The sequence below is a fragment of the Condylura cristata genome, unplaced genomic scaffold, assembly GCF_000260355.1.
Source record: "Condylura cristata isolate star-nosed mole 26May11 unplaced genomic scaffold, ConCri1.0 scaffold00035, whole genome shotgun sequence".
Taxonomy (NCBI): Eukaryota; Metazoa; Chordata; class Mammalia; order Eulipotyphla; family Talpidae; genus Condylura; species Condylura cristata.
The window spans coordinates 13,030,087-13,056,191 of NW_004567136.1; the positions used below are offsets into that span (position 1 = coordinate 13,030,087).

A 26,105-nucleotide genomic window follows, 5' to 3' on the forward strand; every position below is an offset into this window, starting at 1 on the left:
CCGCTGGCAGGATGAGGGTTCATTGTGGCTGGTAACTGAAGTCCAGTTCTGGACCGCATCAAACCCAGTAGCAGCTACACTGCAGGCTTACTAAAAGGAATTAGAGCTCAACTCCAACGTACGTACAAAAGCAAATTTACCTCTGGATAGTTTTCGCCCAACTTTGGGAAGCGGGGAGCTGTCTCCTGAACGAAGCAGAATCAGCCTTGCCTGCCAGCCGGTGCTCCTGCAGCACCTTGCGTTTGCCCCCAAGCACCCCGTCCTGTCGGCACCTCCTCCTTGCTTTGACTGGGCTTTTTCTGCCGACTCCCCACACATCTTCAACATGATGCTGGCAGTTCCCGAGTTACCGTCACACAGTCAAGGCTCCTGGGAAGGCGCAGCTCCAGGCATCCTGGACACCCCAACTTTGTGGGAATTTCGGACACTTGTCGGACTACACTTCCCAGCTAGCCACTACATGGACTCTGCAGTGCTGCGGGGAGGAAGGAGTGAGGTGGATCTGTAACGGTGTGGAGTGAACGGGGAGGCGCACGGTGGGGGGCGCTGCCCCGGACCCTTCGCCCCTGGTAGGCGGCTCTTCAGGGAGGATGGCGGCCGCCATCTTGGCCTTGTGGAAGACTGTCCAGCTTGCAGGGTCCCTTGTGAAGTCAGGGCTCTCCACCCTGAGTCCGCTGGGCCTGCCCAACGAAAAGCTTATTTTCCCCCTGCTGGGAGGTATCTTAGACCTTTGGCCAGCTCTAGGATCTCAGCTGCCCCAGGTGGGTGAGTTTCAGAGTCCGATGGGGAGTCTCTCCCCACCAGTTACCCCCTTGGAGCCAGCTGCTATCCAAAGGGTCCTCTGTCGTTCTTCACGGCGTTCTCATTTCCACTCTCTGCCCTTCCACCTCGGCTCTCTGCTCTTGTATGGCCTTCCCCAGATTTTCTCCTCTGAGCGGGCTGCAGCCTCAACCTGGCTGGCCGGAGTCACCGCTGTCTGCCTCCTGGCCCTGCCTCGGGCACCCATGACATCGCGGCTGTGTCTCCCTGGTGCCTGCAAAGCTTGTGGCACATTGTCAGTTCCCAGTAAATGTTTGATGAATCAATGCAAAAATTAAGTAAGCTGCCAGGCTGAATAATCAAGAGGCAAACCCAGGCGGAGCAGTGGAGAGTCCTCAGTGTGGCGCCTGGTGTGGCCCTGCCCCAGGGCCTGGAACTTCTCGGCAAGTGTCTTTCTCACCACCTGTCTCCCTCTTCCTGTGTATGCTCATTTACTTTTGTCATTTTTATCATAAAAGAAGTTTATGGTCATTTAAGCAAAATCAGAGAATTGGATAAGCCCAAATAAATTGTATCCCACTTACTCAGGAATGTTAGCTGTTAACATCCTGTTCCCCAGACAGCTTCCTGTGCAAGAGCTTTACATTAATGGGGGCTAGTTCTTTCCTATTTTTTTAAAGACTTATTTATTTATTGATGCATATAAGAATCGGGGTGTCGGTCAGAGGTGCAGGGCTGAGAGGATCCCCCAGAGACAGAGTGGGTTGCAGAACAGGCAGATCTACTGAAATCCACTGCTGAGGGGAGCAGGGAGACAGGAGAGGTCTGCTGCGCCCTGGGGTCCCTCCCTGGCCGGCCAGGATCAAAGTCCTGCTGCAGTGGCTGGCGGTAGCTTGATAGCACTGTCTTTAACTGCACCACCAGGGAGGCCTCATTAATGGGGGCTATTTCGAAAACAGAAACTTAACCATTCCCTTTAAATAGGGTTTCTAAATGAGTAAGTTACAAAGAACTAGCCTAACCTAGAGATGACCTTCTTTAAAGTTTCAAATAGTGCTGTAAGCTGCTTTGGGAGGTGCTGATTTTCCTCTTTTGGGATGTATTAAAAAAAGGATTAGAAACACCCTCCTTTGCACGTTGTAGATGTGATTTAAGCATCTGATAATAATGGGATTAGAGAACTTCTGAAACCCACAGCTCCTAGCATAGGAGAATTCTGCTGGATTCCAAGGAAGCCAGGTTTTGCAGGATCCCCTGTGCTGAGAGCCAGGAGGGGTGGCATTTTGTCTGGCATTTGGCAGCCCTGTCTCCCCTGGCACGGGAGCAGAGGCATCTCTCAGAGCCATGTCTCTGTGCGCTCCTGGGTACCTGTGCTTTTCAGATGGACAGGAGCCTCTTGTTCCCCAGGGCACAGGGGTGCCTAATGCAGCCTTTGTGCAATTTACATCAAATTAGCGACAGGATAAAATTAAACAAATCTGGCTTTTGGAAAAAGGGACTATCATACAAGGCCAACCTTGAGGAAAGAAAGCCAGAGAACATTTCCACTCTAAAAGCCATTCACTTTGCAAAAGGAAGTCTGAAAGTCACAACCCATCCTCCCTATTTCCTGCACACATTTGCATTTGAATGTGAGCTCTCTCCCCGGAACTGTCTCCTCTTTCCTCCACTTCACTTCTTAGTGGCCAGAACCCCCTCTGATGGCAAAGCATTCCTCCAGGCAACAGGATAGCCCATTCCCTGATGCCTGTGGTGGTGGTGGTGGTGGTGGTAGTGGGAGGGACAAATTGAGTGCTGTATAGAGTCCAGTTCCCAGCCAAGTAATGGGCGTGTGATAATGAAAATAGAACGGAATGCAGATAAGCTCCTGAGAGCTGAGTGAATGGAATGTACCCCCATATGTCATGGATTTGAAGCATATATGTAGATATTCTCCCGCCAAGATATGGAGCTGAATTCCATCCCTTGTGCTCCAATGTGGGCTAGATTTAGTAACTTGCTTCCAAAAATCAAACTTTGGAAAAGAAAGAATAGTAACTTCGCATCGGAGAAAGCTGGCACTTGTCACTCACGTCATCCAAGTGCTGAACTAAGCGATGACATCCTCAGTCACGTCAAGTGGGTCTCGTCTCCCTGCTGCTGTGAATGTGAACCATGGGGAGGACGGACCAGGGGTCTTCCCAGCTTTTCTGTCAATCTCTACTTCTTATAAGTTAGGAAGTTTATTAACATTTTTCAAAGTTTTTTTTTTTTTTTTTTCTGTGAAGCTTCCTCTTCCATCTCCCGAGTGGAGTTGGCCGACAGCTCTCATACTGACCTCTCAGGTGGCTTTAGGGGAATTAGAACTATTCCTTAGAAAGGGTGCCTGCACTCCCAATTCAGAGCTCAAGCACCAGCCTTTTGATCTGTATTTCTATTTTCTTTTTTAAGGTTTTTTTATTTATGCTTACAGAACTGGGGCACAGGCCAGAGGTGCAGGGGCGGTGAGAAGCTTCCCCAGAGACAGAGCGGGGAGCAGAACAGGCAGACTGACTAAGTCCACCGCTGAGGGGAGCAGCGGGCGGGTCAGGAGGGGTCTGCGGCGCCCTGTGGGTCACCTCCGGGGCAGGCGGGGATCAAACTGGCACTGAATCGACTGCGGCCAGCTTGCTGGGCTGTGTCCTAATCCGCTGCGCCACCAGGGAGGGCTCTGATTTGTATGTCTTAGGAGTAAAGGTTTGAGGGGTCACCATCTCCAGCGACTCCACTCTCGACCGTGGAGCCTGGAAGCCGGAGAGCAGACAGTGCCGCCTACTCGTGCATTCAGTCACCCCAGCGTCACGGTATGATTGCCTGTGGCGAGTGGGCAGGACGGAGGTGGTTCAGATGGAGGCTGTAGTCTGTGAGGAATAAATGGGGCTATGGGACGAACTGGCCAAACATCCCTCTAGGCTGACGGCGCCCCTGCAGCCCTCCTGATCCTCGGCGGGTTGCTGACCGGGCCCACTGCCGGGGGCTCTCTGGGGTTTGGTGCTGGGCCTTGCGCCTCAGATTCAACACAAGACCACAGTCAGGCGCAGCTCCCATCTCCGTGACCTTTACTTGATCATTCAACAAAAAATTGATTCCAGAGAGGGGAATTAAAACAAATTTGTGTTTCTGAAGTGGAAGTATTGAAGTAAGAGCTTACTGAGTGTCTCTTTAGTTTTTGGAATTCAGCCCTGGCTGATAGAGGGGGTCGTGTGATGTCCTCTTTATGGGTTATGTGATCCCCTACAGCTGCAGACACTTTTCTGAACTTTTAAAATTGTGACTTCGCTGGCTAATTGCCAAACATTTAGGGTTGCTTGCTGAACCTTTTAATAGACTATTAATCTCCCACTGCCTCGTTATAATCTCTGACCCTCGAAGGCCTGATCCACAGTGAAAATACCGCCCCATCCTTTGAAGCTCCTTTTTTCTATTATGGCTCCCAATTTATTTAACCTCTCAGTTCTCATCAGTTTTATAGCTCAACTTGCTGACATTGATTTTCTGGAATCTTCTGGTTTCTTGGGCATGAGCTATGAAAAAGACAAAGCATCATCAGTTTGTATTCACTAACACTCTCACCTACTCCCTCTCCTTCATGAAACATGGAGTGCTTGAAAGACCTGGTGTGAAATTATCAATAGTCAAGAGGAATGTATTTCACTATGTGCATCTGTCATAGTGGTTCTTGTGTGACATGGTCATATTTCCAAAGATGCACCAGGATGTTTATAAGTAGATGGCAGAGTCTGTGTGGATTTAACAGTGCCTAAGAGTTGCTCAGGGTGAGGGCGAGGCTTCTCTGGGAGAAGAGTTTGCAAAGTACCCTTCCCCATACATGTTTCTAGTGATGGCTAAATTTTGAACACTTTCATTCACTAAAGAAGGGATCAATAGCAACTATAATAGAAACGAAGATGAAAAATATGTTATTAGTTAGCTCTAGTCTTTGGATGACATGAAGCTGAAGTTTTAGAAAATTGGGAAAAATGATCAGGAGCACTAGTTTTTTTTTCCCCCAAACTGCTTTCTGTCTCTGTAGTATTGTGGTTGTACTTGACATGACAAATCTTGCTACAAATTCCCATTGCAACTGAATAATTCCTGTTGAACTGAAATTACTGGGTAAATTTGGTTGGAAGCATTTTGCTTTGAAGGTGAGAATTACAGGACAGGAGTCAGAGTGGCTGTTTCTCAGAGGTGCCTCGTATGGCCAGTTGGTCCAACACACTGGGATAGGGCTTGAACTTCTTCTGAGATGTATCTCATGAGATGAACAGGGATGGGACAAGTAATGTCTTTTCCTATTTTCATAGAAACTTGCTCTGAGGAAGTTTGCCTGTTTTTCTGTGACGCTTACCAACAATTTGGTTTTAAAATGAGGGGAGAGCTACAGAAATTCTTAACATTTGATACTCGGTAGCGTTGATTTTAGCTGTGATGACTGTATTTTGTGAGGTGACGTCCCCTGAAAGGTAAGATCTCTGTTTTCAACCTTGCCCAAAGAATGTGTGATAATTGACTCTGTTACTATGAGTTTTTTATTTCACATACAACCTTGCCTTTCTTATTGAGGTTGAATGTTTGGTTCCTGCCGAAAGGTATAATGCACACGAGTGTCTCATTCATGAATGAGGTGGGTCCATACAGGAAATAAGAATTTGGTAAGTCGCCTTATATGGGAGGAAGACAAATCCAGCATCTCCTGCTTTTATTAACTTTGGCCAATAGCTTGATGAGGCCAGATATGATGGACGATGACCACGGGGGAAGAGGAGAGCCCTCTAGAAGGAAGCCAGCCAAGGACATGTTGGGAAATCAGAGGAAGTCCTAAGTAGAAGGTGTCAGAGTCCAGGTAGCCATCTACCAAAACGGCTCCTTCTCTTTTAACACATGTCGGGACTGCTCTAGCCGCCTGCACTGTGGGTGAGTCTGTGGGTGAGTTCTAACCAATAGAATGAGGTTGGAAATGATTTGTGCCACTTCTGGCCTGACCCATAAAACCTGCTGTGAGAGACTCTGCTTCTGATTTTGTTGGCCTGAGGCGTTCGAGCCTTGGAGAGCCACAATGTAGCAGGAGCCCTGCTTCCGAGTCATCACCGTTGTATGCCTGGCTATCAGGAATATCTCTTTTGGGCTTTATATGAATTAAAATATAAGCTTTGTAACTGAGTTATTCATGTGTTCTTGAGTTGTTTGCTATATCAGGTAATATTATCGTAACTAACCTATGTACCTTGAAATCAGCTTATCTATTTGCTTATTAATTTCACATAACGGTAAAAGTTTGAATTCTGGAGTCAAGTACAAAGTGTGTGTCCTGGTCTGGAACTTTTTTTCTGAGTAGCTTGGGAGCATGATAAATACCCAAGAGCAGAGCATCAGTTCCTGCTCCTCCCCAACTCAGCCTTATAGTGTCGGAAGCAGGAAGTTTTCATATAGGCTATGCTGACTCATCCATATGCTCTTTCCTGATCTCTCTCTAAGACAAAAGAGCTCATTTACTAGAGCTGGGGAAGCAATTTAGATTTATGTAGCAGAATGAAAGGAATTGGAGCATATAATAATTATGTCTACTAATCTTACCATCACCAAAACTTGGGTAAGTAAATACTTCCCATAGTGAGAAAGCTGAGACCAAACCAACTTGTTTACAGTTGGCTCCTAGCTCCGGATATGGAGTAGCTTCCAATACTTCAAGGTGAGTATTGGAAATAGAACAAAGAGGAAACCTTAGTCCTTCTTCTGACCAGTAGTCTCTTCTGACCACATTCACTCTGTTAGGTTAACTGACCCAATTATGGGCAGATCAAGGTGAGTATTGGAAATACAACAAAGAGGAAGCCTTAATCCTTCTTTGTCTTCTAGAATGTGTCTTCTCTCCTTCAAGATTATAGAACCAGTCATAGAGGAAGGAAGAATTCTTAATCATTTAAATTTAGATATAATACTTATTGCTAGACTAAGGCCACACGCTTAACTTAAGTCTTGGCTGTTGATTTATATCAAAGTAGTTGAGTAGACATCGGATATAACTATAGAATGCAATTTGCTGAATCTTCCTAGTGTGTCATCCAACACTCTCTTTCTCTCTCTCTGGCTGAACATGTGTTTGATCCATAAATCTAGTGCTGACTCTCTGTGACAGTGGAAAGTAGGCAGTTGCCTGGGAGAAGTCATTTGTGTGATGATCAAAAGGATCTAGGCCCCCAAAATATCTCTCTGATTTGACTTTCACTGATCCCTGAAACCAGGCAGCCTTGAGCCCTTGAGTTCTCTCATTATGCTTATTATACAGACGGGAGGAACACCTGGCACACAGGTATCTGTCGCTGATGCATCAGGATGGGGACTCTTACCCTCAGCTGTGGACACTTTGGGTTGTCCCAGTTGGGATGGGATGTATCAGGTGGAACCATGGCTGGCCATCCTATAATGCCTGGGGCAGCAGCCTCATTTCACCTCAACAAATACTTATTTGCTCCCAATATCCAGGGTGAAAACCCTTGGTGTCAGCACACATTTAGGGATGGATCCTTTTGAGCAGAGAGCAGAACGGAGGCTTGAGAGAGAGTGGGCAAGATGGTAAGAGACCCCGTTACCTCTAGTGTGGGCAGTACCCAAGTGAGGGTGCAAGGTCATGAGCTATCATGAAATGGACCATGGAAATGGACAGCCGTCAGGCTTGAGCAGCTTCATGATGGGGCTTGCTGAGTTGTAGCTATGGAAAGGGCATCTTCTCCTTGGAAATGGTTGGCACAGTGACCTGGTGGCACAGGCTGAGCCTCCCTGCCCTGGGTGCTTTTAATCTTCCGTGTGTGTTTTGGAAAGTGATGGACTCAGAGGGGACCCAGGAGTGCGTGGCGGCTGCAGGCTGAACAGGAGGGTAGCAGCTCGCTTCCTCGGTATCGGGGCCGTCTTGGGGGGGCGGGCGGCTGCAGCCTGACTTACTTGCTGTGTTTAGAATCCATTCAGAGAAGCTGAGAACGGTTTGGTGCATCTTTTTAGTGATCCTTAATTCTAACCTGCAGGTTTTGCGTAGCAATTTGTCAGCTGCTTGGGAGAGACTTCACAGTCTCCCTAGCAGCCTGTTTTCCAATGAACCTCATTTGAGAGAAATCAGAATCTGTCAGGAATGCGATGCCATTGATGGCTCTCATTATTGTGAGTGGGCGTCTTCACCCTCCTCGGAATGGCATGTGGGGTGGTGACAATGCCCAGGATTCTCAATTATTTCTGCCCAGATGACACCATCTCAGCCTTCTCATCTGTTTTGTTTGTTTTCTCTCTTCCCTTAAGTGCATTCTGTTGAATGGAGGGAGACATTGTGATCTGGGTGCAAAATGGATCCAGGGACACGTAGCCCAGATGCTCTTCAGACTTATTTTTAGGTGCTCACCTTTGGCAAGGCGTGCCCACGGTGCCACAGTTCCCGAGGCAGCAGCTCAGGCAGCATTTGTTGTGACCTCCAAGGTCTGACATCCATCAGGTCATGCCTGACGCAAGCGTAGCCATGAGTGAATCACAGTTATTAGTCCAATAATGTGGGCAAAGAAATTGTGGCCCACGAAGGTTGCGGTAACCGAGGCCTCTCTGAATCAGATGTACACGCTTTTAGCCCGTAGCCCTCCCTCCTGTTTGCTGCCCAGTGCCATCTTCAAGCCCCACCAACCGCTGCTCTCAGGCTCCCAGCCTCTGTGACCCTCTGCCGGCCAAACATCTTCTGTCCGTTTATTCCCACTTAACCCTTGCTCATCCTTCAGCTCAGAGCTTAAGTGTTACTTCCTAAGGAAGTACTTTTCTGACCTGCTTCATGGTCACAGTTAACAGCACGCACCCTCAGCTGTAATTCTGTGTCTTGTCAGGGGACTCTGTAGAGCCTAGAAGGCTGGAGGCTCCGTGAGGACGGGGACTGAGCATATCTATGCCCCCACGGCGTCCTGGGCTCTAGCATGGCACTTGGTATATGATGAGAACGCAACACAGCTGCCGAATGTGTGTCCACAACCAGCTTCCTCCCTTACCCCATGCTGGGCCTTGGCCGTCTTTAGCCAGGAGGGACCGCTGTTCCCCTCCCAGTTATTCAGACCCCGTCTGGTTGGAGTTATTTGTCAAATTCCAGAGCCCAAGAACTCAGGAAAAAAGTCCGAGTGGAACTGTTCATTCTTAAGTTCCCGTCTAAGGCACTCTCATCAGAAAACTTTGCATACCATTTTCGTTTTTGACATTTTGGGGTAAAACCACGTTGTTCGTCAACCAGCTTCCGGAATGAAGGCAAAGCCTCTTTTGTACTGAACATCACTTGGCTCCAGCCTCCACAGATATTTCAGCCGCTACTCTTAAAACCACCCCCCTCTTTTGAATCCATGTCACCCTGACAGGAAGCTTCCTTCCCCCTCAGCGCTATTCCAGAGAGGCAGCTCCTGTCAGGTTCCTCCCGTGCCAGGCCAGAGAGCTGCTGGTCGCTGTGTTTGGTATTCTCACCACTTTCCATCACTCATTACCAACTCCAAATTTAATAATGTCTTTTATTTAAGCAATGGACCGTCTCTAGTGAGGATTCCGGCTGCATGGCTGGAAGCACAGATTTATTTTTGGCAATATGGTTTTCTTGGGCTATGAGCTGTGTCCGTGCTCTCGGCTCATGAGTTTGGACGCGATTCTGTCTCATTCTTTAGAGACCAAGCATTAAAATTTCATGGGCTTGTTCTTTCGATCTGCAGGAAGAGTAAGCACTCTATTTCTGTGATGCCAGGGAAATTATATAAAATGGGGTGGGATGGGCTGTCTTAGCCCCCGTCAAGGGAAATTGGGCCTGGACGTGAGAAGACTGGGGACAGGGCACAGGTTCTCCTGTGGCGACATTAGTGTCCCCTATACATTCGCATGGCTCTTGGCCCCCAACAGGCGCCCGGTATTTGCTTGGATTGATGGAAAAATTGAAGCGTGCCCTTTCCAGACTCCTGTAACAATGTATTTTCTGGAACATTCTTTAAGGTAAATGCTGTTTTTAAAGAGAATAGGATAGCAAGACTCCTGCAAATTGCACCTTAAGTTCCTGTTTCATTCCTTCCCCCTCCGCCCTGTTCGGTGGGTTACTGCGTGCTTACTCTGTCTGAAATTTCATGCTGGGATCTTGCATCCTAGGGGGATGCCAGGGGGGTTCCTCTAGAGGAACTCACAGTCTAAAGGGAATGTGGAAGGTCAAACGTGGTTGCAGATTCCTTTTTTTCTCTTCTGATTGAGAGGTGGAGCCTAACTCCACCTCTTTCTCTTAGACCTTGTTTCAGGGACTTGTTTGATCAGAAGAAGGCAGCAGAGGTGGGGTCTGACTTCTGGGCTGCAGCCCAAGAGGTGGAAACCCAGTTCTGCTGGAATGCTTGTTCTCCTTGGCCTCCGGGACACCGGTTCCCATGTGCCTAGGAGTGCCGTGTTCAGAAGGCCACGTGCAGGTACCATGAGGACCAGCCCACAAAACTCAGCCTTCACCCTCGCTGCCCGCGGGTCAGACATGAGTGAAATCACCAGACCAGCCAGCGGAGTGCCCCCTAGTGACCTCAGGAGATACCATGGAAAGAAGAGAATCCCTCAACCAAGCCCTGCCCACTCCCCATACCCCAAGATATGTATAATATGGGGCCTCTCCGGTGGCACAGGGGTTAAAGTCTCAGCACTATCAAAGTATCACCAGCCACTGCAGCGTGAGTTCAATCCCCAGCCGCCAGGGAGTGACCCACAGGGCACAGCAGACATCATCTCTCTGACCCTCTGCTCCCCTCAGCAATGGATTTCAATCAGTCCCTCTGTTCTGCTCCCCACTTTGTCTCTGGTGAATCCTCTCACCCGCCCCCCCCCGCCCCCTGCATCTCTCGCCTACACCCCAGTTCTTGTACGCATAAATAAGTAAAAACATCTTTTTTTTTTAAAAAAAAAACAAGATATGTGTAAGATGAGTGTGTTGTTAGGCTATGTTTTGGGTAGTTGTTACCTTGCAACAGACAACCCCAACAGGGGCGCACATCAGCCCAGGATCTAGAAGAGTCCCAGGGCGGGGAGGGGCCAGGCGCTGGCTGGCCGCTGAGGGGGCAAATGAGAGCCGCGATTCTAGCCCGGGAGCCAGGCTCCCCCGGCGCCTTCAGGGGCAGTGCCCGATGCTCATCTGTGAGTGGCCCCTAGAGCTGTGCAGGGCCCCGTGTGGGCGGGTGGGTGACAGTGTGCGTCGTGGGTGCCCGGAAGGCGCCGTCTGCGGGACACCTAGACTGTCTTGTGTCGCTGCACTGACGACAGGGCGTCCGCGGGCGGCGGGTGCGGGGCGGCACGGTGGAGCGGAAGCCTGCAGGCCCACTGCTCAGGGAACGTCCGAAACAACGGGGTAACGCGGCGGTCCGTTTAGAGGGGCGCTCGAGGGAAGACGGAGCCCGCCGTCCCCCTGCTCTGATCTCATTCATCATTCCTGCGGGCCAGAGAGCCGTTTGCGCTCCTCTGCAAACAGCGTGAAATATTTATCAGTGAACACAGCGGTGCATAAGTTAACGCCAGTTGAGACGTGGTGGAGCATTTTTTCCCCTCTGCTGATCATCACGGTCTTTACTTAAAAATCCGAAACGCGCTGTGCGGCCGCGTGCTGGCGGGGGCCGCGAGGTGAGGGCGGGCGCCGAGGCGGGCACCGTCCCTGCACGGGTGTGTGCAATCAGCTTCTTTCCCGTCTAGCCAGAGCGGCGCCCGCACAGAGGGCGCGGAAGGGCGCAGCTCCCTTCTCTCTGCCACGTCGGAGCCGGTCGCACCCTTCCCGCCTACCCGTGGCTCTCGGCAGCGAGGAGCTGGAGGTGATTCCACGGAGTTGTCCCGGTGGCTTCGTGGTGTCCCCAGTGACGCCAGATCCTTCCTCAGACAGCAGTGCCCACGAACAGGAAAGAGCTTTTCTATTTTAATCCTGGAAAAAACTCTTTTCCAGAACCTTCTGGCTGACGCAGGTTTTCTTATCCAAATCTGGGCCTCTACCGACCTCTAAATCAATGACCTGGAAGGAGACAGGCACTCAGCAGAGGAGGACTCGTGGGTCGTCCCTGGACGGGGAGAGCTCGATGCGCCCCCGTCCTCGGGACAAGCAGCGTTCTCGGAAGCAGCTGCCGGGGGCTGATGCCAGTCAGTGCAGCCAAGAGCGCACAGGGCAGCCAGTCGCGGCCGGGGTCAGGCCTGCCCTCTGCCCAGCCCCACCCCCCGCCGGCGGCCGGTGAGGGTGTGCGATGACGCCTCTCTGGGGGATAGCAGTGTGCGTTGCCCCGAAGCAGGTGACTCCACACAGACTAGCACGTCCTGCTTCATCACGACGACCCTGCGCCCTGCGCACGGGCCGCATGGCCGCGGCACGCTCCTCAGACTCACCCTCGGGGCTGGCGGGCTCAAGGCCCTTCCCTGCGCGCTCCCAGGGAGGCTGTCTGGGGCCGTGCCTTGCCACCTGGGTCCTGCCCTCGGCCAGCCTGGAGCCCAGAAAGGCATCTGCGCCTCCCTCGATTCGAGTAAGCTCTGCCTGGCGCGGACCGAGACAAGGCCGATTCCGGTGAACGTTTGGGGGAGGCACGCATGAATAATTGAATGCGAGGAAATTAAATCTGGATCTTTTATTCCTCTTCAATCTGTTTCTACTTTATTAGTTTTCTCTTTCCCTTTCTGTTTCCTCTCTTCTCTCATCTCTCCATTTCCTTTCTTATTTTCCACTCTCTTGCTCATTATTCATAATTAACTGTGAACCCAGCGTCTTACTCATTACCAAGACTTGCACAGTCTTGCTTTTATACTGTGCCGCCCTCCCTCCCTCCCAGAAAGAAGGGTAGTCACGGGGATGTGCCGGTCATGCGTCCAGAGACAGCAGAGACTCTCTGGGACTGGTTCTCTGCTCCCGGCCTTTTGGGGCCCGCTTTCAAAGGGCTGGCGTCCTGAGGCTCCCCGGCGCACTCGTCAGTTGACACTTCTCCTTGGCTCCTAGGCCCCGTCACGAGAGACTGAGGAGGGCCGGGGGGTGCGGACAGTGTTCCCACTCACGCTGACACTTGGCTGGAGGGGGGTACGGACTTGGGAAGTTGAACAGCCGTGCCTTCAGTTAATGTCCGTGCAGCGTGATGGGCGGCAGGTGCGTGCTGGGCTGTGCGTGTGAGCCTGGCGCTTCAGCGGAGAGGCCCAGCCTGTGTCCTAGGCCGGTGTAGATGCCACGTGCCCAGCGATACCTCAGACAGCTCCTCCCACCTGGAACTGACTGTGGGTGTTTTGAAGTTCATGGTGGATTTTTGGCCATTGATTTTGATTTGTGAAATATAGCATGCGGAGATGACTGATCTGGATGATCACATTTTGAGACCCCTGTAAGTTCTGTGCCCAAGACTGGTGCCTCACTTGCGTCTCCCTCAGCCTGGGCTGTGGGGTGTGGGCGCGCGGATGCCTGCAGAGTCCGACCGCGGGGTTGGGGGCAATGCACGCACCGTTCAGCCCTGGGGAGTGGTACTGGGCTCCATATCTCCCTTCAAGTTCTTTGGTTCAGCTGGTTCCATGCAACGTTTGCTGCATGTTTTCTCTGAGTAACCTGTTCCAAGAACTGGGGAGGCAGAGACACACACAACATGGAATCTTTTCCATATGTGGTGGGGCTGGGGTGGAAGCAAGGTGGCACCAGAGTCCAGTGCCATGTGGTCAGTGCCGCGTCAGAGCTGAGCCCAGCGTGGTGTGGACAGAGAGAGACCCCAGAGCAGCGTGGGTGGGTTGGGAATCTGACGGGGGCTGAGTGTGCTTCAGGAGGCAGGAGGAGTGAGCAGGGTTCAGAGGCAGGAAACGACCTGGCTTGAGCAGGAAGTTATTGAAGCATTCCGTGCTCTTGAAGCATCTGTTTCGGGCAGGGGTGTCGCCGTGAATACCGGTGCTTGAGAGATAAGCAGGACAAGATCACAAAGAGCCCTGGAATTCCCATGAATGAACGCTGACTTTAACCTGGATGTAACGGGAGTCAGAAGATCTTTGAAGCTGATGAGGAACATCAGCCTTCCTAGTGGGGAGATAAAGTCTTTGCCTTGAATAGCATAACTGACATGGAATAGATTATTTCTGTGAAAGGCTCACTGGACTGCTGTTTGGGAACTGGTCTGGGGGTTCCTTCCTGGGCCCGCTGGGGGGCCTTGCCTCTCGGAGCCTCGGGAGTGACCGCCCCGTGCGGGCCCCACAGAGCATCTGTGTGACGAGAAGCCCCCAGGCTTCCCCGGAGAAGACAGACTTCCTCCTTATTCGTCAATGTTCTGGAAACACCAGAACATTTGCGTCAATTTCTGTTTTTGCCTCTGCCCTATATTTGGGCCTACTGGGATAGCTGAGAACGGTGCCACCCTGGCCCACAGGCCCCTCTCCGCCCATTTCTGTGCAATCACCCATGTTCTTCCTTCGCCTGACTCGCTGGTGTTGCTACACAGTGTGTCCGCAAAGAGGGGTCCTGAGGGAACATCGTGGGGTGGGGCCCCCGGGACCCTCGTCTCAGAAGTCCCTCACTGGCCCCATCCTTCAGGGGTGGGAAGCGGTTTCCACGGAGGCAGCACAGCCCCGGCCACGCGCCCCGACTCGTGTTCTGTCTCACGATGGCTGCCTGTGTTTCCTTTCAGAGCTCCTCTGACAGGGAGTCCATTCTCACCATTCTCCAGGTCCTGGGAGATCTACTCTCTGTTGGTGAGTAAGCTGTGCTCTCACCCCGCCCCTCTGGGGTCCCGTGGGCCGTGGCTTCTCCAGGAAGCTCTCTGATGGGGGTGAGGGGGGGTTTGCTCACCTCAAGTTTTCTAGAAGAGACTGAATCACCAGCTCCTCTTTTATCTCCGAGGTTAATGGGAACTGGGGCTCCTTAGATTCGTCACCCACTCTACAGTGGGTTTGGGGTCACACGGGTCCTCCAAGGTCCCCGCGGCTATACCGCGAGGGACCAGCCACCTCGGTGGCTCCCTCCGGCATCTCCCTCTGGCGTCTCCTGGTGAGACGGCCACGGGCAGGCGCCGGCCCCGCAGCAGGCCTGGCCAGTGTGCTTCAGCGGCGAGGTGCCAGCGCTGTCCACGGGGGTCCTGGAAACAGTGTCTTCTGCTGCGGGCTGACCCCGAGTCAGGCTTCCCTCAGGCACGCAGCCACACTGCACTGGGCAGAGAACACTCGCACCGAAGAGATCCGGACCGGCCGAATGGCCGTCCAGTGTCGCAGGGGGCTCAGCTGGGATTCCCGGGAGGGACAGGCATCTGCTTGGAGGTTTCCTGCCCGCTGGGGCAGGTGACTGCAGCGGTTGGCCGCCAGGTGCCAGCTCTGGCTGTGAGCACGTGTCCTCGGGCTGGGCGCCGCCACTTTGTCCGGCAATGTCTGGGCTCTTTGCGGGCGCCGTGGCAGTGGCCTCTCGGGGGGATGGCCGTCGCCATTAACAGGGGAGCCTCATGGCTGGTGACGGCCTGTCAGCCACTCAGCTGGGCCCCTCACGCAGGGCAGAGCGGGTCTCCCAGGACCCTCCAAGGAAGCGTATTCCTCGGTTTTGGCCTGGGCAAGGTGGGGGGCCCTGTTCAGAACTGCCCCTGGGTGGAAAGACTCCCTCCCGGCCCCAGAATAGTTTGGGATTTGGTCCTCAGTTCCAGTTGTGCCACGTTGTCCTCCCACCTATCACTGAATGGCAGCGTCCCCCTCGGGCCCCCCATCATACACCGTCTGACTGTCCAGGGGAGCTGTTACGGCAGTTCCGGTCCACAGCGGAACTTCTCTCCTACAGTGCGTGACCCCATTCAGCGCGTGCGTGTGTTACAGCACCACACAAGTATGCACCTCGCTAACTAGGGCTCAACAGGGTGTCGCTGATGTGGGTTCCAGGCACCGTTACCGTCTCTGCAGGCTACACCCAGGTTCCTGACTGTCCTGCGGTGCCCCCCATTCACCTCCTTTCACAGTCTTCCTCCCGGACCTAGTAGCTCCTGTTAACACAGTTGCTTCAAAACGACACACTCACGGTGTCCGGGAGGACTGCTCCCGCCCCCTCGCCCCTGGCTGTAACGTTGCTGTCACCCTTGGAGGAGGTGACCCCCGCGCTGAGGGCGGCTTTGCTTCCCGCAGGCACAGACCGCAGGATCCGCTACCTCATCAGCAAGGGCGGCAGCGAGGCCCTTCTGCAGACCCTGGTGGACACGGCGAGGACGGAGTGTCCTGACTATGGCATCCTGCTGCCCCTCTTCCGCCTGCTGGCCAAAGTTGGCCTACGAGGTAGCCAGACCTGGACCCCAGATGACCGGGGAGGCCTGGTTCTTGGGAGGTGGCTTGGGAGGCCCTGTGGGGAGGGCGGAGGAAGCCTCGGGACACCCCGGGGCGCCTGGGTGGTGATGGGGGGCCAGCCCACAGGAGAGGTGGATATCAGTGAGTCCAGGTGCAGCGCTGAGGCCCAGGCCCGGAGCAGACACAGCAGCGTGGCACGGGCCTTCAGTTACTTTAAACGCAAGTGGACAGGCCTGCAAGCCGTGTCTCGCGTGGAAATTCATCGCACAGGGCACTGGGTCCCAGGCCTGCCCTGGAAGTGGCCACGACGGCCTGGCCTAAAACAGCAGGCTCCTGGGGTCCAGGGCCAGGTCTGAAGTCAAGTGTCACAGGGTTCCTTCTTCCCGGGGCGCCGCGGGAGACTGTCTTCCGGGTCCTCTCTGGATTCTGGAGCTTTCCGGGAACTCCTGGTGCGTCTTGGCTTGTATACATGTTACCCCAGTTTTGGCCTCATCTCCCAGTAGGGGGGATTCTAGATTTAGGGCCACCCCAACCTACTTGACCTCACCCTAACTAATTAAATCGGCAAGGCCACTATTTCCAAGTAAGGCAGCTTTCTGAGGTTCCAGGTGGGCACTGAGGCCGGTGCGGGGGTGGGGGGCGTCTTAAAGTCACGGCAGTAAGTGGAATGGAGCCTCCCTAGTGGGGGGGCAAAGGCCTAGCATCCCTTCCACTTACTCATTCCCCTTTCTCCACGGAAGACCCTGAAACAGCACCCCAAAACCCTAACACTTCCAGTTTAAAAACCTGGCGCTCAGGTTGCGCACAGGAGATCAAGCCCCGCCGCGTGCCGAGTGAGTCTCGTGGAGGTCCCACCTGGACCTTCCTGTCCTCTGAAGGGTGCCGTGTCAGCCCGCGGCCGTGCGCGGGGCCTGGGCTACGCTTTCCCTTCGGCGTTTGTATCTCTGTTCACTCAGCCTCCCAGGCCTGACCGCCGTTCCAGGCACAGGGCACCCCGCAGGACCGAAACAGATGGGCCTGCTCTCGCGGGAGGGCGGGCTTAGCTTCCAGCGGGAGGCCGGGCGCGTACGGACCGGACTGGGGCAGTGGCTGTGAGCCATCCGCATGGTCCCTCGAAGGGCACAGGCGTGGTGCTGCTTGAGATGGCCAGGGAGCGGCCGCCCGGAGCTGGAACGGGGGATGAGGAGTCAGCAAAGAGTGTCACACGGGAACGCTGGGGACAGACTCGGGGGACATGGTGGAGCCCCTGAGAATAAGGGGACTTCTGGGTTCCACACCTGGCCCTGACACTTGGTGACTGTGTGACCTTGGGCAAGTTACTTAAACTTTCTGAACCACTGGACCTCACCTGCAAAATGGAGGTATCAGAAGTAAATTCTGGAGTTGCTGTAGGAATTAAAACAAAGTTGCATGCGCAGCCGGGGGCCCCACAAACGGAGTCAGGCAGGGTCTGTCAGGGAAAGAGAGCTGCGGTTTACCGCAGGAGGCTGCTTGTGATCTGGACCTTGGCGTAGCTGTTGGCATGATGTCGTCATGGCCTCTGCCCGGAGGTGGTGGTCCTTGGCATCAACAGTTCGAGCTGCCCGAGAATGGCCTGAATGGTCAGCGGCAAGGTCGACTGCTTGTGAACGGACCCCTCTTCGGATGAAGGCCATGGGTCCTGCTAGGGCCCAGGCTGGCTCTTAAAGCAGCCCGAGGACCTGGTCTCTGCTTTCCTCGCCGCCCCCAAGCCGATGCCGGCTTCAGTCCTGCAAGAGGAAACACAGTGATGTGACGGCAGACTTCGGGAAGGGCACAGACGTGGCAGGCGGCAGTTACCTGGCGTGGTGGGAGCCAGGAGCGCAGAATAAAAGACACTTCTCCTGATCTTATTCTTATTTACTAATTTTATTAGCAATAATGACGTCGCCCACAAAGATAAAGTATTTGGATTATTTAATTATCCCCCAATTATTTGACGAAATCTGGGAGATGTGATTTTTGTACGTCTCATTCCTTATTAAGAAGTTCTCTGGCATCTGGAGGGTGACTGTGGTCCGCCCATTTGCCACAGATCCTTCACTCTTTATTCTTATTTCAAGTATTCTCTTTGAAAAGCCTCTTCCGGTGTGCCCACAATATCGTGATTCGAAACTGAACCAAATTAACAATACACAGATAATTTCTCCTCGCTCGTTTTCCCAAATGTCTCCAACATGTTCAAGAAAGGCCCAGCCACGGTCCACACATGGTCTTGAAAGTCAGGTGGCTGAAGCGTCTGTAGCTCTGGAGCTGCCTCGAAGGAAGCTCAACTGCCCCCACCCCCAAGTATCGGCTCCTGTTCGGGGACAACCCCGAACTGCCCAGACATGTAGGGGCTCACGAGCCTCAGGACCCCAAGCTGTCATGCAGATACACCCCGAAGCACAGTGGGTCACCTGTGTCCTTGCATTGCCTCTGTGGGCCACCTGGCCCCAAAGGTCCCATCCTCGGTCGCATTTTTGGCGAGACCTGGCAGGTCTCACTGGCTGGGATGCCCTCTTCCCTTGCAACCAGACTCTGACGCACACGCTGCCGGCCCTTCAGGATTAATATGAAACCCAGCTGAGATGGATTCATTTGTGTGCGCAGATAAAAAGTTTGGACAGAAGGCGCTGGAACTGGAAGCACTCGATGTGACATTGATTCTGGCCCGGAAAAACCTGTCTCACAGCCAGAACCTTCTCCACTGTCTCTGGGCTCTGCGGGTGCTCGCCTCCAGCGGTAAGCAACGCGGTGGGCGCGGGGGAGGGGTGGCGTCCTGACCTGCTGTGTCATAAGGTGGACGTGGGGGTGGGCGTCGGTGGTCGCCACCAGATAAATAAACTCTTAGGAGCTTCAGGTTCTAGAGTCTTCTGAGCAAGAAGCCCTCTCCATCTCTGCTGCTGGTGGAACTCTTGCGCTTCTTCCGAAGTTGAAGGTCAACGCTCTTTTCTCCCGGGAGCCACACATTCTAACATGTTAGGCCTCTCTGTCAGGACCCCAAGGTGACAGGACCCAGTGAGAGAGGGCACCATGGCAGGACTGTGTGTGCGTCTGTCAGGACGGCTCTCCCGTCTCGAATCTCCCTGCTGTTCTGGAAGTTACCCACCGGCCACAAGAGACTTGAGAACATTGTATTCCACATGGCTTCTAGCGTAGATCTTGGGACCTGCCAGCTGTCTCAGAGCCCAGAAGCATCGCCACCTCGCCATCTTTGGGCTGGCATTATTTCAATTATCTAACAATCCTGCATTTAGACTTCCCACTTTAAAACACAAGGAAAGGGAGCTTAGAGACTGAAGTGATTGCTTAAGTCCATACATCTAAGTCCTAGGGCTGAGGGTCGAACACAAAACGCAGCAATTCAGCTCTGCAAGGGAACAGGTCTTTTCAACAGCGTAGTTTCTGTACCCCCACCTCACACACAGGGGCACTGCTCTGAGCCCCTCTCCCGCAGAGTGAGAGTGACAGTAATTTGGATGGAATGTTCTTGAGAGGGAAGAACGGGAACTGAGAGCCAAGAAGACCTGGGCTTGGCTTTTCTTACACTTCGCAGGACGTGGGCACGTCACCGCACTCCAGATCCTTTCTAAAATTATACTAGTAATCAGAGCTCGTGGACTGGGTAGATGGGGTTTCTGAAGACTAACGGGGGGCTGGTAACTTACGCTGCTTGTTATGTATGTGTGTATGCATGTGTGCAAGCTAGAGACATCTGGGAAAATTCTTTCAGCTTGGAGTTCTTGGGAAAATGCTGGGATTGACTGTGGAGGCGAAGGCGCCGTCACTGACACGTATTCCAAAGCCTCACGTATTGTGCAGGCACTCCAGGACCACATGACTTAGAAGTGTTCTGGGAGCGACCTAGAGATTCCCTCTCTCTACATGTTGACTTTCCCGATGAGAGGTGACGTGAATGCACGAAGCCAGTGAATGTTGTCTCTTTGGGGAATTGTTAGTCATGGCTGAACATGCCAGACGGAGCCGACTGGAACCCCAGCAAGCTCAGACAGTCAGTGAATCCTTCTGCAGCTCTCAGATGGCCAATGGGGATGCTAACTTACCTGGGGCAGGTGTCCAGCAAGGAGGAATTCAGCGGGAATTTCTGTACTTTATCCTCTGTCAACGCCAGGTTTAAAGTCTTCCATGTTAGAATCAGTGCTCTTCAGATTACCTCTTCCTACTCGACTTAACACTTAGGATTCTGCTAAATTATTTTTCAAGAGGCTGCTCCAGCATGTTCTCGCAGTTTTGAAAAAAGGGTCTGTGTGAGAATAAAGGGAGTGGGAGATTGATGGGCAGGAAGGGGTGCCTGAGTTCTAATCTCGCAATACCGCCTGGACGAGGCTTGGCAGCGCCGATGCAGAGCTGTTCCAGGAGCACCCTCTGTGTTCCATGAAGTCGCCCCAGTAACAGCATCAGTGTCAGCCTGAGTCCTCGGTCTCAGGGGACTGGGCTAAACCATGGCAGAGCCTCCAGATGTCCATCTTCCCCTGTTTGGAGCCAGCCAGGATAAGCCATCCTGATTTCTCATGACCCCTATGTCCCCACTCATACTCTGGAACAGGGCTGGCCCAGGGCACAAGGCATTCCGAGGTCTCTGTTGAACCACAGCCACACAGAGATGGAAAACGGTGGCTCAGTTCATCCCTTGCCCCACTGAAGCGTTTTCCCCTTGCTAACTGGTTCTGTTTTGCAGCCTGTGGACTCCCATTGTTTTTGTTTTTTGCCATGACTAAGGGAATGGGGTACTGGAGATGTGGCCAAGAGGCCGAGGCGTCATGGGGTGACACCCAGAGGTCTTGTGTTCAGAGCGTTTCTCCAAAGCAGCTGAACTGACCAGCTCCCTCCTTTGGTTTTCTGATGTTCAAGTCTGTGATGTGTTTTTGACCATTTCCCGGGTTAGTTACCACTGAGTCAGAAGAACTGATGCTTTTTAAAAAAATAATATAATAGTTTATTTTGACATCATTTCGTGCCTTCTTCCATCTCAGGTGTAACCCCGTGGGCTTGAACTGATGCCTTTTGACAGTGTAATGGTGAAGCACGGTCCAGTCTTGGTCTCAGGCCCGGGAGTTGGGGGGAACTTGAAACCAGACTGGAAGAGAAACGGGGCACCCGAGTCAGTCCAAGTGGTGCTGAACATTAACTCTTCTGCCCTTATTGTGGCTTCCGTATAGCGAAGCCTCCGACGGCACGTGTTCTGTAAGATGCTGGCAGCGTGCCTGCGTGCCCATGCACCTGAGTGTACGTGCCACACGTAATGTCCGCGGAGACAGAGCAGCTTGAACTGCAGTCGCTGCCAGGCCCCAAAGACCTACGCATGGGTCAGTCTGTTCAGCGTTACCTGGCCTGTTCTGGTAAAGAAGTGCAACAGGCATCACAAAATGAAAAGCGTAGCTCATGTCTTGGACCACCTTTGAGAAGAAGATAGTGCGGGAGATAACGTGTGCTTTGCTCATGACCTCCACTTCCCAGCCAGGGTGAAATGACCAGAGTTTCTCTGCTCTTAGGTTGCCTTTGGGAAGGCGGGTGATGGATCTCCCCCACATTTCAGGCTCATTCTGTAATGCTGAAAGTGCAGCTCGCTTCCAATGGTTCAATAACTACTTTTGTCTTTCTCAGTCACCACAGGGGCTATGCTGGGGATTAATGGAGCGATGGAGCTGCTTTTCCAGGTCATCACCCCTTATACCCAGAGGCGCGCCCGAATCATCAGGTACAGAGCACTTTCTTAGTCCTCGTGCGGCTCCGTGCTAGGCGGAGAGACGGGGACACACTGTCTCCGGGATGGCCTCGGGGTGCTTCCGTTCAGTGGAGTGACGTCCTCCCCCTTCCAGAATACGGTGCCGTGACTCCCCTTCTGTCGTGGGTCTTAATTTTCACACAGCTGCAAATGGTGACTCTGTCATCCTCTCTTTCTGATGAGGAAGCTAAAGTACGAACAGCCTTACCCAAGGCCACAGAGCGAGGGACGGGCAGAGCTGGGGTTTGAATCCACATCTCGCCATGGCTGAACCTGTGGCTTCATCTTGCCCGAAATCGCTGGGAGTCCCTCTCGCTCCCAGCCGTGCCACCTCCGTGAGTCTCTTCCTCACAGCAGAGGCCAGGAGCGGTGGGCGAGGTGCTGCTCTTTGGCCTCCAGAGAGCCAGTCAGCGGGTCTCCGATGTGCGATCTGGGCCTGGGAGTCCACCACGGTGGTGTGCTGTTTTTAAGATGGATTTTTATGATTGGAAAATGAGACTCAGCCTGTCCTCTCAGGCCCTGCTGGCGGGAGCGGAGTGAATCGCCAACTTGCAAAGGGAGGTGGTTAGACACAAAGGCTTTAGAGATACTCGGAACCATTAAGATCCATCATTTGTGGGAGTGACTCAGCGAGGACCTTGAAAGAATATTAGAAGAAATTCAACCAATTTCCAAGATATATGGGGTCATTTGGCAAAGTAGCATTTCCATGCCCAGGCATGATATGTTCTGAACCCAGCATCCATCTTCGGCTCATGTTCCACCTGATTATTTTTCTCTTGGGTCACCCCAGTAATGCCATTATCATCCATCCTCACCTGCAACTCTCTATGCCAGCACTTCCTAGAGTAAAATGCATTTTATCTCAGTTAAAAAAAAAAAAATCCTCACCAAATACACTGAGAAGTACCGAGTTAAACAAAGTCTGGTGGATTTCCTTCCGGCCAGTGTTCTCAGAGCCTTGGTCAAGCCAGCACACGTGGAGAAAAGCTAGATGCAGAGTCTGGCCTGGGCTAAGGCTGATGTGGCCAGGCAACTGATTTTGTCTGGAGGCCACCTGACTTTTGGAGTCAGTGTTTTCGCTCTCTCTAAAAACCTCTTGTCTGGCGTGCAAATATTTGGCAAAGTAGGAATCAACGGAGTTCTATCGAGGGAGCCTCCTGTCGTAGGTGTCAAACTTCAGAGGTACAACCCCAGGGGCAAACAAATTAACTTTTCACACTTCCCTGCAGTCATACTTCATGTCTGTCTTACACTTCCATTTCTATCAGTAACACAAATAGAGCTCAGCGTCTTACCGGAGTCGAAGTCAAATGCATGACTTGCTGGTCCACTCAGGGATGTTGCTCCTCTCTCCTTCGTAGGGTGCATCTAAGCTGTAGAGGCTCTGGCCATGCCCAGGTGTCAGCGGGTACATGATGGCTGTCCTCACCCCTCTTTGGTCCATTTGGAGATGGCTAGTTTTTATCACAACAGGCCTTTGCTGTTGACATCTGTAGTCTTCTCATGTCCCTTGGTCACCAACCCAGGAGCTTCCATTGCTATGCACAGGACCCCTCTCAGTTTCTGTTCATTTCTGCTGGAGCAGAGGAGTATCTGGCAGCTTCCCCTGTATGTTATGAAAGCCTAAGGGATGTCTGCGGAGTTCTCCATTATTCACCTTTTCTTTGCCTCTTGGGTCTTAGGTTGTTTGGAAGGTGTCTCAGGAAGACCTTCCCAGCTCACCGTGACACTAGGTCCCTCCCCTTTGGGGTCCCAGGAGCATTCAGCATCTCCCCCATCCACACTGAGCCTGGGGCAGTGAGCAGTCGAGCACAGCAGCTTCCTTCTCTGAGCTGCATGCACAACGCTGTCACTCTCTGTTCCTTCTGCACAGGGAGTTGAATGCTGGCTCAGATTCCATCAAGGCTCCATGGATGTCATCCCGGAGGCAAACAAGGGTGGAAGTTTCCACTGACAAAAGGAACTTTGAAGGGGCCTCAGTGTAGTTCTGCATTTCTGGTCTTTCCTGTAATTTTTGAGCAAGATAGTGCCCCTTTTTGAGCCAAAAGCCTAAAACCCAGACCTCCACCCGGAGAGGCCTTGCCACACGCCCTTCCAGCAGACCTGGCAGAGGTTGGTTGCGGGACCCGTGCCATGCTGAACGCTTAGCCTGTCTCATCTGTTGCGATTCTCTCTCGGCTGTGTGGCAGCTGCTGTGAGAATCCCCAGGTTTACAGCAGAGAAAAAACAACCACCACATTGAAGCTGAAAGAAGTTAAGTGACACACTGGGCCTTAAGTGAAGGAGCTGAGATTTAAACCCGATCTGATACATGAGCCTTAGCTCCTAAACTACCACCGGAGCATCTTACAGTCTATTTCCAGCATTTTATTTCTCAACCACCATAGGTAAGGCGACCAAGAGCAGTTAAAGTTTGTTCACATTGCTCTTGCCATCTGCATGACTCACGCTCATGGGACGACTGGCTGAGTGAGAGGGAGTCTCCGCCACAGCATGGCTGTCTCTGCTCAGAGGCTGGCTGGTGCCGGTTCCCTGCACTTCTGAATTCTTTCCCTGAGTCTCCCTCAGTGTCTGCCTGACCCCTGTGCTCAGGAGCAGGAGACCACGGTGAGCCTTGTGGGCTTCTTTCCGGCTGACTCCTTGGGGGATATTGTCATCTTCCTTTACCGAGCGCTCACGCCACTTCCGAGTGCCCCAGGGAGTCTCATCTCCTGGCTTTGTGGCCACCAAGAGATAATGCAGAAGAAGGCCGTTGGCTTCCTGTGCTGGGAGAGTCCGTCGTTGCTAACCCAAACGCGACTGGGTGCTTGGCTGCTGCTTCGGGCCCTGCAGCAGAGCTGGAGGCGGAGATGGAGATGGGAAGTCTAGTTCTCTCCCCTCCTCTGCACCCCACCTCAGGTGCTGAGCTGCCATGCACCCCATTTCCAGTGCTCTTCCCCCAGGGACCCCACCCCCTCACAGTAACTGGGCCTGCCCAGATGAGTTCTTTTTAACTCAGCTGGGACTGCAGAACCTGTGGGCTGGAAGGGGTCTCGGGAGGGGAGAAAGTTCCTCTTGGGGTCACACGTAGCCCCCGAGTGCCCCCTATTCCCGGCTGCACAAGTAGGAGCCCTGTCTGGTGTCTTGCCGCTGACTGCCCCCGCAGACTGTCCTGCCCTACTTCTCCAGCTCGGGCCTAAAATTAGCGGTGCAGCTGTCTTCCATGAAGCCCTGTCCGCAGGTCGTCCTCGGCAGATTTATGACAGAGGCCCGCTGCGCCTTCCCGAGGGAAGTGTGGCCACTCGCCCTCCGCGGCCCGGGCCAGGCCGCCCTCACTCCCCAGCCAGGAGCGGGCGCCGTGGCCGAGCCTGGCTTCATGCCGCTCCTGAGCACCCTCTGTCCCCAGTTTCGTCTGACTTTGCTGCCCCTGCGGCCCTGGGCTCGGCCTCCCTCACGCGAGCAACCCCGAGTGGGCCCCAGCCTCTACTCCCACCCCCTCGGCTGCCCCGTCTTCTCTTTGGGGCCGCCTCCCTGTGTGTGGGGACCCTCGCCCCCCACCCTGCCTCCTGTGAAGGCCGATGGTCCCCACGCCTCAGGCGCCGCATGGGGAGTTCCCGCTCGGTCCAGACACCCCCGGAGACCGCTGACCCAATGCCTCTCGCGCCCTCCCCTAACTGGTCAGGTTGGCTGTGTCCAGGGGCGGCATCTTCTCGCCCCCTGTGCTAACTCCCTCCAGGCAGACATCAGTTGTGTCTAACCCGCTGTTCTGCGCAGGACCTAGCCAGTAGCCCAGCGGGTGCAGTGAGAAATCGCGTCTGTTTTTTGGGGATATCCTGTGTCATGTGGGACATCAAGGCTTCCCTTAGGGCCATGCTGGGCACATCCTACTTATTGTCTGTTCTTCCTTGATGCTGACACCTCCAAGCATCACAGGTGAGAGTGGCGGTGCAGGGATGGGGCAGGCCTGGGCTTGCGGGGGGCTAGGGGGTGGCCTGCACATTCAGCTCTGCCTTTGCGCTGGGTTTCCAGTATTTGGCTTGATCACTAATTCAGCTGCGGCTTTGGAATTTATGGGGAAACTTTTTATAGAAGTAGGGCGGGAGAAAGGATGCCGGCCAGGGAGCGCTAGCTCTGACCAGCTTGTTCCACTGTGGACTCTTTGTTTATCTGCACCGAGCTGTCTCCGAGCTGTCCAGGCTCACTAAGTGGGAAATTTATGGAGGGAAAGATGGCTGGCTGCTCTCTGATGACTCAGCCCGTGACCTTGTGTGTGTGTTCCGTGTCCTCACCCTCGTCGGGAACTGTCTCCGTGTCCCCTCGTTCTGGGGCTGCCCTGAGGACTTTGCTC

The 26,105-nt window shown here is 53.3% G+C and overlaps 1 protein-coding gene across 1 annotated transcript in view; it reads left to right on the forward strand.

Moving 5' to 3' along the window:
- The window catches only part of AGBL1 (ATP/GTP binding protein-like 1), a 509,246-nt gene that overhangs the window by 23,379 nt on the left and 459,762 nt on the right, over window positions 1–26,105 (forward strand). The window contains exons 2-5 of the mRNA XM_004692971.2: window positions 14,406–14,469; window positions 15,874–16,020; window positions 18,640–18,771; window positions 21,655–21,748. Of these exons, the coding sequence (XP_004693028.2) occupies window positions 14,406–14,469; window positions 15,874–16,020; window positions 18,640–18,771; window positions 21,655–21,748 (437 nt within the window). The remainder of the gene's footprint in view (window positions 1–14,405; window positions 14,470–15,873; window positions 16,021–18,639; window positions 18,772–21,654; window positions 21,749–26,105) is intronic.